An 18540-nucleotide genomic window follows, 5' to 3' on the forward strand; every position below is an offset into this window, starting at 1 on the left:
CTGGAATAGATCCTTGCAATTTCCCGCCAAACAAGTTATCTGAAAGAAATGGCAGCAGCGTGGGCTGGAAATGCTGCTTATCCAACGCTCCCTTGTGCTTGGTTGCTCGGGCCCTTTGGCGATGTCTGCGCTGTGCACCAACTGCCTCTGGGGCCCGGCTGGGCCCTGGCACGGAGCAGCTCCTCAGGTGCAGAGGGCTGCTACCGTGCCGGATGGAAATACACCCCGCCTTTCCTTTCAGCATCTTCGGTGGGTATCAGAAGGGAATGAGGGGCTGAAGGAAGGGGGTATTTTAACCTCCTGCCACCCACGTCCTCGGCTATCTTCCAGTTTGAGGCCCCGTCTCGTGGAAAAGCCGCAGTGGGAGCTCTTCGCAGGGGTGGTGTAGCCGTGTCGGTCCTAGGACATTAGAGAGGCAAGGTCCTTGGGCTCGGGCCTCCCCGCGGGGCAGAGTCATTGATGAGGGGTGGTGAGAGGCCCGAAGTCCCCAGCACCCCCTGGGGGTCGGGATCCTGGCTGGCTGGATCCCTGGGGCTACGGGGGGGTGGGCTGGGCTGAACCCTGTTTGGTTCCCAGCAAGGGGGCGGGGCCCATCTCTGATCACTGGGGCAACCGTGTCGTTGCCCCGCCCCCTGCCCTCTGCGCTCCGCCCCCTGGCCTGGCCTCAACTTGATCCCCACTCTAGAGCCCCGCCCCCAACCCCACTGCGCATGCGCTCCCGCAGTCCCGGCGGGAACTTCGAGGACTGCGCGCCCCAGGCAGAGGCGCATGCGTGGGACTCCGTCTCCCGCCGTCCCTCGCGCTGTGGCTTGTCCCGGACTCCATTTCCCAGCAGCCCGCGCGCCCGGCGGACTTTTTTTCCCCGGCGTGCCCCGCTCTTCCCCCTCTCCCGGGGCTGCGTGGGCCGGTGGCGGCTGGTCTGGGGCCTGCGGTCCGGTGCCGGGCTGCGCGGCGATGGCCTCCTGCGCCGAGATCCTGCGCAGCGAGTTCCCCGAGCTGGACGGGGAGGTGTTCGCCTACGTGACGGGTGAGGGGGTGGGGCCGGGGCTCGGGGGTGCCCTGCCCGCCGCCTCTCCCCGGGGCTCTGAGGGGAGGCGGGCGCCGCTGCCCTCCGCTCCGCCGCCTGCGGTCCGGGCCTCGGCTGCTTCTCTGCCTGGGCCGGCCTGAGACAGCGGGGGGTGCCGGGTGTCCTGCCCGGAAGCCGAGCCTCCGGAGCAGCCCCGCTCGGCGGGACCCGGGCGCTCCCCTGCCGCTCCCCTGCCGCCTTGCTCCAGCTGCCGGCGCCGCGGAGAGTCAGTCCCCGGCTGGCCGCCCTGCTCGCCCGAAGGCTGCCTGCTCGTGGGGGAGGCTTCAGTCCCCGGCGCCCGAGGTGCGGGGTCTGGTGGTCTAGGCGCTGCTGCAGCCCCCAGCGGCGTGGCCTGAGCCTCTCCCATGTGAATGAAATTACTCTCAATTCCTGGGAGAGAGGGCGTCTGGTCCCGTGGTGGGGATCTGAGGCGCCTCATTCCTATGGGCTTTGATGTCCGTGAGGCGCCAAAAGGGCTTGAGGATCTGGGCCAAAGTGACTTACTCATAGTCACACAGGGTGTCTGTGGCAGAGCCTGGGATTGAACCCACAGCTCTCTTCATCAGTGCCAGTCGAGGAAACCAAGAGTCCCAGCCCACTGCCTTAATCCCAGAATGATCCTTGGTGCTCAGTTAAAATGATGGGGAAGTGCTGAGCCCGTGACACTGGCTGTTGTTTGGGTTGGGATTATTCGGGGCTTGTTGCTCAGGGGCTTGTCTCTTTCCTCTTGCAGGGGTCCTGCATAGTGGCAGTGCAGATTTTGAGTCTGTGGATGATCTCTTTGAAGCGGTGGGAGAGCTCTTGCAGGAAGTGTCCAGAGACTCCAAAGATGATGAGGACATCCGGGAAATCTGCCAGAGGATGTACAACACTCTCCACCTGTAAGTACCCTCCATCAAGTGACGTGGTGGGAGGCTCTTGGGCCTCAGTGCAAGGATCTGGAAACAGGCCTGGGGCCAAAGGCAGTGGGTGAGAGATCAGGTGTGCTCTGGGTCTTGTGATGTGTTGGAGCCTGCATTTTACTTTGGAGCTGTGGTGGCAAGCGTCAGCATCTGGAATGTATGGCACGAGGATGTAAAACGGGGTGACAAAGAATAATTTAGAGCAGCATCTGAGACTCATTTGGGGAGGTGTGGCAGATGGGAATGTTGCAGAGAGGATGGTATCTTGGCAGCTTTACTCCTTGACTCTCCTGTATGTTACAGGGATGAGGAAAACTCACGAGGACGCAGGCAGGTGCTGCTGGATGCCCCAATTCAGCTTTCCAAGATCACAGACAACTATGGTGAGTAACAAATGTTTAGCAGCCCTTGCTCCTAGGACATCGACCTTCAGTGCTTGAGCTGGACAGTCTCCCAGCTGATCTGTTCCTTCCAACAGAAGCATCATTGTGGTGGGAAGTTTATAAACCCTGGAGTTTATGGATTGGAATGGGACTCCCTCCTTGGAATTTTGAGGAGCTCATCCTGTGTAGTGGTGGCCTTTGAGACAGTGAGATCTAATGGCAAGAACGGAACTAGGAATAAAGACTTAAATTCTAGTCTCAGCTCTGCCACTCGCTTGCCATGTGCTCTTGGGCAAGTCATTTCACCTTTCTCCATCTGTAAAATAGGTTATTAATTTTCCTGCCAGGGAGCTGGGTAGATTTGTATTAAGCACTGAGTTTGCTTTGGCAGAAGGTGCTGGAGAGAGAGAAGGGCTGAGTGTTACTGTGCCTTTCTTGTTGATTGCAGATTCTGGCTTGGACCTGTTGCCGAAGCTGTTGCTAAAGAGAGACCAGAACTCAGTAAGTAAGAAAGGGATCCATGCTGCTCATGCTGTTACCAGCCTGCCTGCTGCATTGCTCAAGATGCTGAGAGGGCTTTGCCTTCTTACACATACATCCACACAATAGGCTGGGGAGTGGGGCCTTCTGTCTCTTCTCTCTAGATGTTGAAATTGCTTTCTCTCTGTTCACACCTTCACTTTGTGTGGGGCTGCTTGGTCTTGATCTGGTAAACAGAATTACCTAGGTAATTGTAGGCCTGTGAGCCTGACATAGATCCTGGACAAAATAGTGGAACAGATGATATGGTACTCAATTAATAAAGAATTAGAGGAGGGTAATAATACCAATCAACATGGCTTTATGGGAAATAGATCCTGTCAGACTAACTTGATATCATTTTTTGATTAGATAACAAGTTTGGTTGATAAAGGTAATATCAGTGTTGACGTAATATACCTAGACTTCTCCAAGGGGTATGACTTGGTACCGCACATTTTGATTTAAAAAACTAGAATAATATAAAAGTAACAGGGCATGGATTAAAAACTGGTTAACTGATAGGTCTCAGAATGTAACTGTAAATGGGGACTCTTTGAGCATGTGTGTTTTTAGTGAGGTCCCACAGGGATCAGGTCTAAGCTATGTAATATTTTTGTCAATGACCTGGAAGAAAAAATAAAATTGTTAATGATAAAAATCTGTAAATGAGACAAAGATTGGGAGCGGGGAATAGTAAATAAGGAAGAGGACAGGTCACTGGTACGGAGTAATCTGGATCACTTGGTGTGCTGGGTGCAATTGTGTTTTCAGTACAGCCAAATGTAAAGTTATATATTTAGGAACAAAGCGTATAGGCCATACTTACAGGATATGAGACTCTGTCTTGAGAAGAAGTGACTCGGGGTGGGCTGGGGGGAGGACTTGGGGGTCATGGTGGATAATCAGCTGAACATGAACTCCCAGTGTGATACTATGGGCAAAAGGCCTAATGTGATCCTTGGATGTACAAACAGAAGACTCTCAAGCAGGAAAGTGATATTACCTCTTTATTTGGCACTTATGCAACCAGTACTGGAATGCTGTGTCCATTTCTGATGTCCATTAATTCAGTAAGGATGTTGATAAATTGGAGAAGGCTCAGAGAAGAGCTGTGACCCTGAAATGCCCGTTGGTGCCATCCGCACCCTTTTAGTCAATCCTCGTGTCCCACCTAAGTAATTGACCCTTCCTCCTTGAAATTTCCACCCATCAGGATTTTCCCTCCTAACTAGGCTCTTCCCCTTTACTAGTCAATTGCTTCAGGCTCCTTATGGTCATTCTTGCTCTTTTTTGAATGTTCTTCCTTGTGTCCCAGATGGTGAATGCCAAGAAGCTGGAGAAGGCGGAAGCCAAACTGAAGGCCAAGCAGAACAAGAGGACAGAGCGGGATTCCCTGAACCCCACTGGCATACTGTGAGTGTGCACGTGGCTGATGGGCAGGCTCTGATCGCACTGATGAGTGTGGCTCTCTGGGGAGCCTGATGTGCTCCAGGGCTTTGCCACAACTGAAGCTCTACTTTCTTTCATGCCTGGTCACAGGGTCCTGGAGGAGGCATCTGCTAGCCAGGCATCCAGCAAGAAGGAGACTCGCATGGAGTCATCGGGCAAGAACAAATCGTATGATGTGCGCATCGAGAACTTTGATGTGTCCTTCGGTGAGCGGTGAGTCCCTGTGGGGTGGGAAGGACCCGGGGGAGGCTGGGATAGGGGTGGGGTAGGAGAAGATTCATATAGTGGCTGCAGTTTGTGTGGAGAACCCTAGAATAGGGGAGGTGGTGGGATAGGATCGTGGGACAGCCTGGACTGGAATAGCAGGAAAGGTGCAACAGGTCAGGATTGATTGCCACTGTGTGGGAGCTTGTCCTCCCTCTGGCTTTGGGTAGCAGCTTTCATGAAGTTCCCAGCAGAACCCACCATCCAGTGGAAGCGCTGCTGCTGGGTGCTGCTGTGTCCTTGCAGGTGAACTGTCAGGCTGACCAGCTATCGGTCTGTTCTCTTGCCTTAGTGTCCTGCTAACAGGTGCAGACCTGAACCTGGCATTTGGCCGGCGCTACGGCTTGGTGGGCAGGAATGGGCTGGGCAAGACCACCCTGCTGAAGATGATGGCCAGCCGCAGCCTGCGCATCCCCTCACACATCAGCATCCTCCACGTGGAGCAGGAGGTGGCAGGGGATGAGACGCCAGCTCTGCAGAGCGTGTTAGAGTGCGACACCACCCGCGAGAGCCTGCTGCAGGAGGAAAGGGAGCTGACAGCCAGGATCAACGCTGGCAAGTGAGACACTGCCATGTAGACCATGCCTTGGGGTTACGGCCTTGCCTGAGCCTAGGCTTCCAGTCCCGCTCCTAGTGCCTGAGCCTCGTGTCCTGGAGAGACCAGTGCTTTCTCCTGCCATGTGCTAGCACTAAAATTGAGCTAGTGGCTTTGCCAGGGTTCTGCTTTCCATTTTTCCTCCCTGGGGCTGGTCATGTTCAGATTAAAGCTCCAGTAGGAATGGAGTGCATACCCCAGGAGCTTGAGTTCTGCTTGCCTTCTCCCCCAGCCCACATGCACACAACCTGAGAGAGCCGATTTTTAAACCCTGACCTTACAAGAATTCCCTATGCTGCCCTTGTGTCTCCTACCAGGGGACAAGGTACAGAAGGTGACAGACTGTCGGAAATCTACGCCAAGCTGGAAGAGATAGAGGCAGACAAGGCGCCAGCCAGGTAAGACGAGCCCCCTTTCTGAGCCAGACATGGGGAGCTGCCCCTTGACTATCTGCAGCTAGCTTGGGGTATTAGGAGATGGGTATTTAGACTGGTGGACATGGACTCTTTGTCGGTGGAATGTCCCTACCTGGTCATGGAATCTAACAAATGAGCTGGAGGTTCTTGTGGCCACTACTCCTGCCTCATTCTCTACATCTGGGAGAGATTGGAACTGGAGCAGCTGGGAGCCCCCCAGAGGTTTTGGGGAAAGTCAGGCTTTCTTACCCTCTAATGACTAGACTAATGGTGCTCCACTTGGCTTCTGGGACCTCCCAGAAGGTGACCATCTGAGAGATGTTTCCATGTCTGTAGGTGATGGAAACTGAATGTTATGCTGGCCTTAGAGGCAGGGCTGGGCTTCTTTGGCTCTGGGCCAGTGGCCTGGAGTCAGTGTCTGATTTCAAACCCCAGAACGTCATGTCAAAACCATCCTGTGCCCTGTTGGGAAGCTGGGATTCCCGGCGTGGCTGCTATTGTGCGGGAGATGGGTTTCTGCTGGGTCCAAAATCTTGCAGCATCCTTTCGATACCGCAACAGTCTCCATTGGAGCACTTGTCTTGGATTCTGAGCCTTGTGTTGCAGGCAGTTACACATAGCTGTCGAGTGGATTTCAGAGGCCTGTCTCTCCTCTTCCCCACAGGGCATCTGTCATTCTTGCTGGGCTGGGCTTCAGTGCAAAGATGCAGCAACAGACAACCAAGTAAGTCTCCGTTCATCAAGGTGTCAGTGCTTGGGTAGATTCCTCCCTGCCCTAGGCCTGGAGGGGCCTGAGCTGCCCTACCCCAGTGCTTCTCTTGCCAGGCTAGAGGCATCAGATGGAATGCTGGGCACTGCCAGACGCTCCGTGGGTCACTGGCGTCCCCCTTGCTGTTGCCGTGGGGGTGGCCTGGAGTGGATGAAACAGCAGCTGGTATGCTCTTTGGAAGGGCTTGGCTGTTTCCCTCCTGAATCAGGCTGCTACAGATGTGGCAGGGCAGAGAGCAACTCAGCAACATGTGATGCTGCTCTCAAGTTCAGCAGCAGGCATACCATGATGAATTTTTGCTGCCCCTTGTAACTTCTGAGTCAGGGCCTGCTGCATCTCGCCCCTGCTGCACTGACAAGCTCTCTCTGGGGTGACAGCAGAGTTTAAAGGGCACCTCCTTCCCCAGATGGTGATGAGCCCTGGCATCTCTGCTGTGTGGAGTCATGGGGTGAGAGAACAGGGTGACTCGTGGGGGAGGATTTCTTGTGGATGGGCTAAGTCAGGGTGGTTCTGTACTGAGCTCTGATGCCTCCTGTATGTGTGTTTTTCTCTGCCCAGAGAGTTCTCCGGGGGCTGGAGAATGAGGTTGGCCTTAGCCAGGGCCCTTTTTGCCAGGTAGGTCTCAGCATGGTCCATATTTGATCTTATTCCACTCCATCTCTGTTAAAGTAGGGTAGACTCTGATGGCAGAGCCCAGGAGTTACCTTGGGGTTAGCTCACACTCACTCTGCCAGCAAGGGAGCAGGGCAGTATTGGCTGCGGGGGGAGCCCCCAGCCTCTCCAGGCAGGGTAACAAATAATTGAATTAAAACAATCTTACGGTAGATCTACTCATATTTAAACATATACCAGTATTAACTGTTCTCTCTCCCCTCCCCCTACACTCTCTCTCAGACCGGATCTTCTTCTGCTTGATGGTAAGCGAATGCCATGAATCCCTTCTCATCTCTGAGCTGTGGCCTTGTGGGATGGCTCTGAATGCCCTTGCTGGGAGTGGGAGACCTGGTATGGCTTTTTGGCTGCATATCCTGAGTGAATGCGCAGCTGTTCACCTGGTGCTGCCAGGGCTGTGGAGTGAGACCCCTGTGTACTGGCTCACCAGAGGAGTCCAGACATCTAAGGAAGTCAAATAGCTTATCCTGTCCCCTCTTCCTCCTTGGCCATTGACCTTGGCTGGCCTGGATGTTGGCTTGTTCAAGGGCTCTGAAGGCGTTAGTATTTGTGTTTATTACCAAAGAAGACTTGAAACCTGCCAACCATTCAAGTTGGGAGCCACCAGATTTTCACCGTTTGTTGCATCCGCTTGTTGCATCTTGTCCGACTCTCATCCAGTGGATGTATGCAGTACCCAGTACGTTGTCCCCATGATTCTCTGGGCACTACTGTGACGGTCCCCTTTCCAATGGTCCTAGTTCTGGAGCAAGTGGTAGCTTTGCATGTTCTTACCAGCTGGGTGTTTGCCATCCTTTGTGTGGGCTGAATCCACTGATCCCTGTCCCTTTTCTGTTCCCTTTCAGAGCCTACTAACATGTTGGATGTGAGGGCCATTCTGTGGCTGGAGAACTACCTGCAGGTAGGTGAGGTGGCAAAGGGTAGTCTGACCTGTGGAGGGCTGTTGTCTAAGATCACTCGTTCTTTGGTGATGCACCCTTGGAGTGGAGATGACTCCTTAATGGTTTGATAGGCAGTAGGCATGGGATATGGGCCCCTGTGACACAGGCCGGAGATCCCCATTGGCTGGATGAAGCTCCCCTGGGATCAATTAATACCTTGGCTCAGGCCTCCCCGCTACTATCTCCTCTAGACCTGGCAGTCAACCATCCTAGTGGTGTCCCACGACCGGAACTTCCTGAATGCTGTGGCCACTGACATCATCCACCTGCACTCGCAGCGTCTTGAACCGTACCGGGGCAACTTTGAGAACTTCATGAAGATCAAGGAGGAGCGGCTGAAGAACCAGCAGCGCGAGTATGAGGCCCAGCAGCAGTACCGGGAACATATACAGGTACAGAGATGATGACATGGCATGGATGCGATCACATCCTGTGAGAAGAGCATTGCTGTACCATTCTGGGAGTCCCTCCAGCAGAAGGGCCAGTTTACAGAACTCATTTCCATGCAGCATGGCTCTGGCGGTTGCCAGTGGGAGGCAATGGAGGGGCTCATGTGGGCCTAACACTCTTACTCTGGGCTAATTGTAAGGGAGCATCTCTAGTCCTCCTTCATACTGACAGCCATAGACTGTTCTTGGGCTGTCCTCACCCTGGATCCTCCATGCCGCTCTGGCTTTAGAGTGGAATCTGGCCCACAGCTCAGGTCCCATTATAGGAGGACAAGCTCTGAGGTGGGGGCCTTAGCAGCAGGCAGAGGTTAGTGGCTGGTACCACACTGGGCCAGGGGACTCTGATGATCTGTTCTCTCCTAGGTCTTCATTGATCGATTTCGCTATAATGCAAACCGGGCATCCCAAGTGCAGAGCAAACTCAAGCTGCTGGAGAAGCTGTGAGTGCTTGGTCCTGCCCCTCACTCGGGCCTGGGAGGAGGGGAAGCAGTGGCATGCAGTCGGACTGCACCACTGACACAGCTGTGGGAGGGGCTGAGACCGTGCCATGCAGTTAAACCATGCCACTTGGCCAGGTGGTAGGGGACGGGGCTTCACACGCTTTAGGTGGTAAAGCACCTAATCCTATTTGAGTAAGTGGAAGGTGTTGAGGGCCTTTCCCAGTGGCTCCACATGGGCCTGAAACACAGTGGTGTTTCTCTAGGCTTACAGGGCTGGCTCTGGACCCGGGAATGGCCGATCTTTGGCTGACCAGACATAGGGCCTGCTCTTTTGGAGGAGGTCACCTGACCTACATGGTCAGTTCCCCAAGTGATCATCTCCTCTGCTTCCTGTCCTGTCTCTGAGGCCACCTGGGATGACTGTAAGGAGCTGGATGGTTGTACAGTATAGGGCTGGGCGTGTCACTGACATACTCCTAGCCCCCTGCCCTGGGGCAAAAGTTCCCCACTCTACCCCGGCCCAGGGAATTGCATGGCATGTGGGGAGGGGGTGCTGTCCTGCTACAGCAATATCCCAGCTCAGAGTGACAAGTTTCTCCTTCTAGGCCGGAACTGAAACCTGTGGACAAAGAGTCTGAAGTGATTATGAAGTAAGTGACGACAGACCCCGTGGTGAGGAACTGGTAGCTCGGTTCCCTGTACTGGTGACTGGCAGCCTCAGACCACAGCTTCTTGCCTCCCAGGTCCTGTTACTGGGCGTGTGCTCTGTAAAACAGCAAAGCACTATCAAGGCTGCAGAAGCTGGTGCCATTTCCCTCATAGAATCCTAGAATATCAGGGTTGGAAGGGACCTCAGGAGATCATCTAGTCCAACCCCCTGCTCAAAGCAGGACCAATCCCCAGCTAAATCATCCCAGCCAGGGCTTTGTCAAGCCTGACCTTAAAAACCTCTAAGGAAGGAGATTCTACCACCTCCCTAGGTAACACATCCCAGTGTTTCACCACCCTCCTACTGAAATAGTGTTTCCTAATATCCAACCTAGACCTCCCCCACTACAACTTGAGACCATTGCTCCTTGTTCTATCATCTGGTGCCACTGAGAACAGTCTAGATCCATCCTCTTTGGAACCCCCTTTCAGGAAGTTGAAAGCAGCTATCAAATGCCCCCTCATTCTTCTCTTCCGCAGACTAAATAACCCCAGTTCCCTCAGCCGCTCCTCATAAGTCACGTGCTCCAGCCCCCTAATCATTTTTGTTGCCCTCCCCTGGACTCTTATCAACTTTTCCACATCCTTCTTGTAGTGTGCGGCCCAGAACTGGACACAGTACTCCAGATAAGGCCTCACCAATGCCGAATAGAGGGGAACGATCATGTCCCTCGATCGGCTGGCAATGCTCCTACTTATACAGCCCAAAATGCCATTGGCCTTCTTGGCAACAAGGGCACACTGTTGACTCATATCCAGCTTCTTGTCCACCGTAACCCCAGGTCCTTTTCTGCAGAACTGCTGCCTAACCACTCGGTCTCTAGTCTGTAGCTGTGCATGGGATTCTTCTGTCCTAAGTACAGGACTCTGCACTTGTCCTTGTTGAACCTCATCAGATTTCTTTTGGCCCAGTCCTCCAATTTGTACAAGTCCCTCTGTATCCTATCCCTGAGCTGGCACCTCCCCTCTGCCTTCCCTGGTATCAGGCCCAATACACATAAATCCTACTGTTTTCTTGGTTTGCTTGCATCATTCTCATGGTGAGGGCACGGATCCAGGTCCGGGGAAGATGGGCTGGGTGGGCCAGATAGAGTAGTAATGGATGCACATGGCAGGCAGGTGGGGTTCTGTGCTGAACTTCTTCCCTATCCCAGAAGGTGGAGGTTGGCAGGTGAAGCAGTATCCTTTCCTGCCCTCCCCCTGCCTCGTATGGTGTGTGGGTATTCCTCCTCTTCAGGTGTTGTGCTTCCTCTGGCTACCTCTCCCCTTGCCTGTTGTATTGACCGCGCTGGGCTTTCCTCTCCTCCCCCACCCCCTTACAGGTTCCCTGATGGCTTTGAGAAATTCTCTCCCCCAATCCTGCAGCTGGATGAAGTGGATTTCAGCTACAACCCAAGTCACTGCATCTTCCGTGGCCTCTCTGTCTCAGCTGACCTGGAGTCCCGGATATGTGTGGTACGTATTGGGGACTCGGTCTTCTAGCTGGGATGGGGCCGCAAGAGGATGTTTCAGGAGAGACCTGGCAGGCCCTAGAAGTAGGATGTGGGCAGTTGGGGCAGATGTCGTACAAGGGGATCACGGCTGGAGTGTGGCAAGTGAACCTTTGGTGGCCAGCTGGGCTGTGGAGCTCCTTGCATTGCTGGAGTATCTGCTGTCCTGTGGCTAGCCCCCTTTGTGTGAAGGAGGGCCCTGGACAGTGGTAATGGGGGATGGTCAATTATACCTTCCATCCCTAAAATCCAGTCTAATCTTGGGCGAGGAAAGGAATCCCCATGGGCACTGGGGCCCCATTGCTGTCTCTGTGGGACCTAGTCTCTCAACTATTGCTTCTTTGCCCAGGTCGGAGAGAATGGAGCTGGCAAGTCAACCATGTTAAAGATCCTGATGGGAGACCTGGCACCAGTTCGAGGGATTAGACACGCACACAGGTACAGCTTGTGTTGCTATTGCCTGGCTTTAGCACAGAGGAAGGGATTGGGGGGATCATGGGGTAAGGGCCAAGAGGTCTCTGGACTTGCAGAGGGGATTGTGGGAAATGGCCCCCCATTTGCAGAGTGCTGGAGGGAACATGGTTTATCGGCCACTTCCCCAAAAGCACTATGGGTGGGTCCCCAGAATGGCTGCTCCTTCTGTCCTGGGGCCACCTCCCGACATCTCCAGGGCTTGGGGAACCTGCATTAACATGTTTCCCCAGTTACCAGTGGCTAAGACTTAATGGCCAAGAGCTTTCTAAGCTGTCATGGAGCAGCCAGATCCCCCAACCCCTAGGGAAGGCAACCCCTGCCCCCACCACTACCACATGTGCACATGCCTTCCCTTCCTGCTGCCTCTGTCTTGCTCTTGGCAGCGAGTGGGTGAGGCCAGTGGGCCAGAGGAGCTCTGGGTAGTGCTGCCTATAATGGTCTCTCTTCTCTGGCTTGGCAGGAACCTGAAGATTGGCTACTTCAGTCAGCACCACGTGGACCAGCTGGACTTAAACATCAGTGCTGTAGAGTTATTGGCCAAGAGGTTCCCAGGTGAGCATCCCACTTCCATGGGCATTGACTCTGGGTGCTTGGGGGTGCCAAGTGAGTCCTGCATTTGCTGTCTTGCCTCCTGGGGCAAGTAGAGCTGGCAACTGGCATGTGGCGCCTTCTGCCAAGCAAGGAGCAGCATTGATGCATTCGGGAGGCTTCCCCTGGATGCAGATAGGAGCTCCTGCCTAGAGAACCAGCCACCTCTTGCAGTGCTCTGGGGCCATCCTCTTCCCTTGCCTAATATTTCCCCACCTCACGGGAGCTGCAGGCTCTCTGATACCTGGCTTGCAAAGTTCAGGTAGTGTCACAGTGTGAGTGCTGCAGGGATGTCCAACTCTGCAGACAGCCTGAAATGAGCCCTGGGAAGTGATTGTTGTCATTAGGTTTCAGAGTTATGCATCAGCATTGCAGACTATTTAGCTGCTGATCATTTTAGCAGCAAAAGCTTCAGTTGCTCTTCTCCCAGCTGCCAAAACTTCCAGCTTCTTCCTCTCTGATGTAGGATAATCCTTTTACCTTATATAAAAATATGCAACACTGAATTTAGGGCCATTGTCACTTGAATTTCATCTCAGCCAGTACCCTGGAGCCCCTGTCCTGATTGTGTCACTCAGGTTCATATTGAAGCCTCTGTGAATTTCCTCCATTCTGCTGCTGCATTTCCCTCCTCCTGCACTTGAGCACTGTAGATTCCGGGGGACTTGGTGCAGAACCTAGGTCCAGCTTGCTACTGAGGCCTTGTGTGACTCCTGGCCGACTGGAAGCTCTGAGTTAGTATCTTGGGGGCTAATGCAAACAGGCTCCGGCTGGGTTGTGACATTCTCCCTATGTGCTGTTTCAGGGAAGACAGAGGAGGAGTATCGTCACCAGCTCGGAAGCTACGGCGTCTCGGGGGAGCTGGCCGTCCGCCCTGTCGCCAGCCTGTCGGGAGGTCAGAAGAGCCGAGTGGCATTTGCCCAGATGACCATGCCCTGGTAACCCTCTCCCATATGTTGCTCCTGCTGCTTTTAGTGACACGGCTCTGTCCCTAGGTGTTTGTTTGGGGGAGGAAGCAGAGATGCTAAGAGTATTTTGCTGGTTCTGGCTGAGCAGGAGACCCAGTGCTTTCTAGGGAAGCATGGTCACCCTGAGGGAGCTATGCATGGACAGAGGCATGCAGCTTGCTCTTGTCATTACCCTTTTGGGCTCAGTCCACAGTCCTATTCTTGGGATACAGGGGTCCCTATAGCCCACACATGGGACTGGGCAGAGCAGACACTTGGGGACCTGAGCCTTGACAAGAGACAGTGCTATGAAGAACCTCTCTATCACGTTTTGAGCGGAATGATCAATATGCTGGGCTCTCCCGTCCAATGTGAGTCCTTGCTCTCTAGCCCTGCTAACAGAGGGCCTGTTGTTCTTGACGGTAATGCCAGGCAGTGACTGCACTGCAGGGTCTGCATGGGCCTCTTCCAGTGGGATGCTGAGTTGCTGATTCTTTTCTCGTCTTCCAGTCCCAACTTCTATATCCTGGATGAGCCGACAAACCACCTGGACATGGAGACCATTGAGGCCCTGGCAAAAGCGCTGAATAAATTCCGGGTAAGGCTCTCCTTGGTCTGATGCTCCCTGCAGCCTCTTGTCTTGTGGTGCTGGAGCATCCCAGCCCGGTGGCAGCCACTAGAGTAGTTTAAAGTGGCCCCAAATTATCCTGGTCAATGGAGAACATGATGCATTTCCACCTTGACTCTGTGCTTCCTGTCCCTTGGCTTGTTTCAGACTTCCCTTGAAAAATATGGTTATTCTTCTTTTAGTGCCCAGGAAAGTGGCTGGCTCTTACCTGTCAGCCAAAGAGCAGCCCCTTCCCCCAGCTCTGTGAGGTATCTAGACCCACAGCATCCCCTCTTCTAGGTCAGGGTATCCCACTGCTCTGCCAGCTCACTTCACTTCAGCCTGGCCTGTAGCACATTTTACTGTTCCAGTCCTAGGCAAATATGCCACTTGTGCCATATTCTGTGGTGTCTTCATGGGGATGGGCCCATCACAATCTTTTGTTTCCAGTAATAGCTTGACAGGTTAACTCAAAATCTTCCTGCTTCAAAAGAGAAGCTACAGCTTGTTCAGGCAAAGCTGAGGGCAATGGCTGAGCCTTGCTGTGAGTTTGGGTGGCCAGTGGCAAACTCTAGCTGTAGGCCAAGGAGTGAAGTGAAAAGCCAGAGTCAAGCTCCTTCTCACTACACACACAATCCGTTCCCAGACTATGCATTTGCTCTCAAGTCTTGGCCCCAGATCTCCCAGGAGGAAAGGTGAGGGTCCCGAGCCCATTTCCCACCCCCTTGTCCCTCCTGCCTACTTGTACCATGGAAAGTAGGAGTTCCCAGTGGGCCCATTCTGCAATAGATGGAGTCCAGAGGTTCCAATATGCAGTGCAGCCTAGCTATTGGAATGATACAAAGTAGGAGGATATATCCAGTGGGGCCCACAGAGGTCACTCTTGGGTCTGGAAACTAGTCAGTATTTTCATTTATGACTTGGATAATGGAGTGGAGGACATGCTTATAACATTTGCCGGTGACACCAAGCTAGGAGGGGTTGTGAGCACTCTAGAGGTCAGGATTAGAATTCAAAATTACCTTGACAACTTGGAGAATTGAAATCAACAAGGCGAAATTTGATTTGAAATCAACAAGGCGAAGTTCAGTAAAGATAAATGCAAAATACTTCACTTGTTAAGAAAGAAAAAAATTAAAATTCACAACTGTAAAATGGGGAATAACTGGCTAAGCAGTCATACTGCTGACAAGGATCAGGGGGTTATTAATCACAAATTGAAAGTCAACAATGTGATGCAGTTAGGAGAATGCTATTAGCATTCTGGGCTGTATTAACAGGAGTGGCATATGTACGACACGGGAGGTAACTGTTCCACTTTACTCAGTGCTGGTGAGGCTTCAGCTGAAGTACCGTGTCCGGCTCCGGGCACCACTGTAGGAGAGAAATGGGCAAATTGGAGAGAGCGCAGAGGAGAGCGTCAAAACCCATAAAAGGTTTAGAAAATCTGACCTATGAGGAAAGGTTAAACTGGGCCTGTTTAGTCTAGGGAAAAGAAGGCTGTGGGGAACTGACCAGTCTTTAGGTAGGTTCAGGGCTGCTATAAAGAGGTTGGTAATCAGTTGTTCTCCGTGTCCACTGGCGGTCGGACAAGAAGCAGTGGGCTTAATCTGCAGCAAGGGAGATTTATGTTAGATAGTAAAAAATACTTTCTAACTCTAAGAGTAGTTAAACTCTGGAATGGGCTTTCCAGGGAGATTATGGAGGTTTTTGGGCAGGTTGGAAAACCCCTGTCAGGGGTGACCTCTGTTTACTTAGTCCTGTTTTAGTGCAGGGGTGGACTTGATGGCTTCTTGAGGTCCCTTCTAGCCTTACATTTGTATGATGCTGTTTTGCGTGGCCAGACCTGTGGTCTGCATCTCCATGAGCTGAGGGGCCAAGAGCTACACTCAGGCCACCTCTGTGGTCTAAGCAGTGGGGTCAGCAGACTTAACAAGACATGTTACCCTTCCTCATAGTATTCAAATAGCGATTTAGAACTGGACTGTTTGCCGTTGTACCTTATTTTCCCCTCTGGTGTAAAGCACTTTCTCTTTGTACCTCAATCTCAGGGTGGTGTGATCCTAGTGTCCCACGACGAGTGCTTCATTCGCCTGCTGTGCAAGGAGCTGTGGGTGTGTGAGAACGCTACCGTGACGCGCATCGAGGGTGGTTTTGATGAGTACAGGGACATCCTGCAGGAGCAGTTCCGGAAGGAGGGCTTTCTATAAAGGAGGCGGCCAAACGGGGTGTGAGCTGGCTGGAGTGGGGAAGTGCAGCGGCCTCAATCTCCATCTGAAAGGTGCCCGGCGGAGCAGCAGGGACACCACTTGCACCCCATGGACTGTCAGCTGTGCCATCTGCATTACCCTCCCCCCAGAACTGCAAAAGTGTTTGGGGTATAGGATGGGCCCTCTCTCCTGCCTCTGGAGCTACACCAGGCCTCTGCTGGGCAGGGGTGAATGGACAGTAAAGTGATGGGGGGAGGGGGAGTCTAAAGCTGCAGTGCGAGGGGAGGAGTGCAGAGTGGGTAGTTTCTGCTCTGAGCACATCCTCTCCTCTGCCCCCTGCCCAGTGCTGCCTAGCTCAGCCAGCCTCTGCGGTAGTGGAGGATTGGTGATCCGAGTGCGCAGGGAACACTGGGCTTGAGTGCTGCTACCTGTTGCACCTTGAGCTGCTTCTCTGCTCTGCTGAGAAGAGGGATAGAGTTTAGACCCCCCCCAATTTTAACTTAAACCATGTGAGGTGGTGGGAAAGGCCTCTCAACCCCTCTGCAGGGAGGAGCTGCTGCCTCCTGGCTTTTCAGTCATTTTTACCTGCCAAACACTAGTCAAACCCTCTTAGGAACACACTTCTTTCTTCCTGGCCTGACCCTATGCTACTCTCCCCGTCCTGCTAAGGAGTGGGGAAGCTTATGCTGCTGCTGAAAGGGCCCTGCTTCTTGCTAAGGTCCCTTGGAATCCTTGACAGGGTTTGCTTTTGTTTTCCCTAAGCTGCAGTCAGTAAGAGTCAAGGACTTGTGCTGTTTGAATCACAGTGGCCCACTACTCTGCCAGACAGGGACAAAATCTTGCCTGCACACAAGCTTCTACCAACTTAACTGCTGCACAAACCCCTGCACCCTTCTCCCAGCTAAAGGCCTCTCCATCAGGACTAGGCTAGGTCCGTCCCAGCTGTCACTCTGTTTCATTTCTTTTTAAATGATCAAATACTGTACATTGCAAGGTAAGTTATTGAGCACTGAGTGAAACTCTCTGTTCCTCAGCCCAGAGGTTGCAGTGTAAATAAAAACAGAACCTAATGGCCTTGGGATTCTTATTTCGCTAGTGGATTCCACTTCCTGGTTTCCAGTCTGTTTCTTTACCGTCCTTTCTACTGATAGTGAATTTGGGCAAGAGGGGCTGGTTACACTTCCTGCACAATCTCTGCCTCCAGTCAGCAAATGTGCTATGAAAGGGGAGTTTGATTATTCGGTTCTTGCTAAAGCACTGAATGAGGGGGAGGAAAAGATCCAGCCCTCCCTCTGCTGAGCAAAGCACATAGTGCTAGGAGCCTCTGCAGAAGCATATCATGAGCAAAGAATTATTTGGCTACTACTATTAGAAGGGTGGGCTGTTACAAACCGGCTCAGGAATGGGTGGTGGGGTGATGCTGAGGATGCTGAAGCTTGTGTGTGACTAGATGAACTAGTTGGGGAAAACTTTTTTTAAAGTTACCATCTGCGAGGAGTCTCATTGCTTGGCCTCTGCTCCCTAGCATGAGGCAGGCACAACTCACTCCGCAACCTCTGAAAGCTTTTATGGCAATGGTAACCTTTCCCCCACCCCTCTGTGCTGGCAGTCATTATCACCCTTGGAACAGGACTGCTGCCCATGGAACCCTCTATCAGTTCCTCCTAGACCACAGTTAGCTAAGGAGCTGTGGCTCTTCTTCCAGAACATGCCAAAGCAGGGGTTGGGTATCCTTTGTCAGGTCCCTGCATTCCAATCCGGTCCAGGTTGCTCCTGAAATTGTTCTTGGCACACTTGCTTTGACATTCCAGTGTTTTTCTTATGGCAAGAATATGTGGCAGCTTCAAACTGTCCTTGCAGCAACATCAGTAGCAAATGTGTGGTCTACATCTGCCAGGATGGTGGTCATACAGTGAAGCGATGTAGCCCTGGGGAAACCTATCAGGCTGACAAAAGGCCTGCTTGGACCACTAGGGCTGAGAAGCACAGTGTGCTGCCCCCACAAAGCCTGGTGCTCTGCTGAGTGTCAACAGCACTTGCAGCCTCAGTGCTGCAGAAGAGGCTAAGAAAGGAAGCAGCAGGAGCGAGGGGAGCCATTCTCTCCCCTACAGTCAAGGGGTTTTGATAGCAGCCTGACAGCTCCCACATGCCTTCTTCATGTGCTTGACATGGATGGGGATGGATCTAGTGCTAGTAAACATGCTATGAAGTCTTCAGTCTCAACTAGGACACATCTTGCCCTTCACAGGTGAGTGCAGACTCCTGTGCAGTTTGAGCTTTCTCTGCCTTAGTCCTCAAAATAAGGACTTCACTAGCAGTCCACACTTGTACCTGGCACCTTCTCCAGCAAGCAGTCACCCTGCTACTGGATTGCCTTAACAGCTCTAGCTGTTTATGTGGTTGGCCTTGGACTTACAGTCCTATGTGTTGCAGCTGTGCTCTCCCTTTTTCTTTAGGGACATCAGATCTGCTGGAGCGAGAACTCCTCATGGTTGGGATCTTTTTTATCCTAGAAGGGTGGGGGAATCACTTAATAGTCTCTTAATTTTAACATTTGTTTACTTTTTGCAGCTAGTTTTTAATTGCTTGATTAACAGTCTGGAATTTTTGTCTCCTGTGCTGTTGCAATGGTACATTTGCAGTGGCTG

At 52.7% G+C, this 18540-nt stretch overlaps 1 protein-coding gene across 2 annotated transcripts; it reads left to right on the forward strand.

Annotated features, from left to right (window-relative positions):
• The first annotated feature begins 862 nt into the window (after positions 1 to 862).
• ABCF3 (ATP binding cassette subfamily F member 3) lies at positions 863 to 16966 on the forward strand. 2 transcript variants are annotated; one of them, XM_073359189.2, is made up of 21 exons: positions 866 to 1027; positions 1800 to 1947; positions 2272 to 2351; positions 2800 to 2852; positions 4189 to 4286; positions 4413 to 4535; positions 4879 to 5145; positions 5499 to 5579; positions 6262 to 6321; positions 6925 to 6981; positions 7261 to 7283; positions 7884 to 7939; positions 8171 to 8371; positions 8792 to 8868; positions 9474 to 9518; positions 10899 to 11031; positions 11416 to 11504; positions 12001 to 12092; positions 12934 to 13066; positions 13586 to 13673; positions 15734 to 16966. In XM_073359189.2, exons 1-21 carry the CDS (start codon positions 955 to 957, stop codon positions 15890 to 15892), a joined length of 2136 nt encoding a protein of 711 aa, XP_073215290.1. In that variant the 5' UTR covers positions 866 to 954; the 3' UTR covers positions 15893 to 16966. The 2 variants fall into 2 exon arrangements, with proteins under 2 accessions (XP_073215291.1, XP_073215290.1); XM_073359190.2 differs by lacking the exon at positions 6925 to 6981 and having other exon boundaries at positions 863 to 1027.
• The last annotated feature ends 1574 nt before the right edge of the window (positions 16967 to 18540 follow it).

This window comes from Lepidochelys kempii, chromosome 9 (assembly GCF_965140285.1).
Source record: "Lepidochelys kempii isolate rLepKem1 chromosome 9, rLepKem1.hap1, whole genome shotgun sequence".
Classification (NCBI taxonomy): Eukaryota; Metazoa; Chordata; order Testudines; family Cheloniidae; genus Lepidochelys; species Lepidochelys kempii.

Bases quoted from the DNA above. Each gene is read 5' to 3' on its own strand.
- ABCF3 (XM_073359189.2), top strand. From the start codon at position 955: ATGGCCTCCTGCGCCGAGATCCTGCGCAGCGAGTTCCCCGAGCTGGAC. The intron at 2,352-2,799 runs GTGAGTAACAAA...TGTTGATTGCAG, and splicing joins CAAGATCACAGACAACTATG to ATTCTGGCTTGGACCTGTTG. The intron at 8,372-8,791 runs GTACAGAGATGA...GTTCTCTCCTAG, and splicing joins AGTACCGGGAACATATACAG to GTCTTCATTGATCGATTTCG.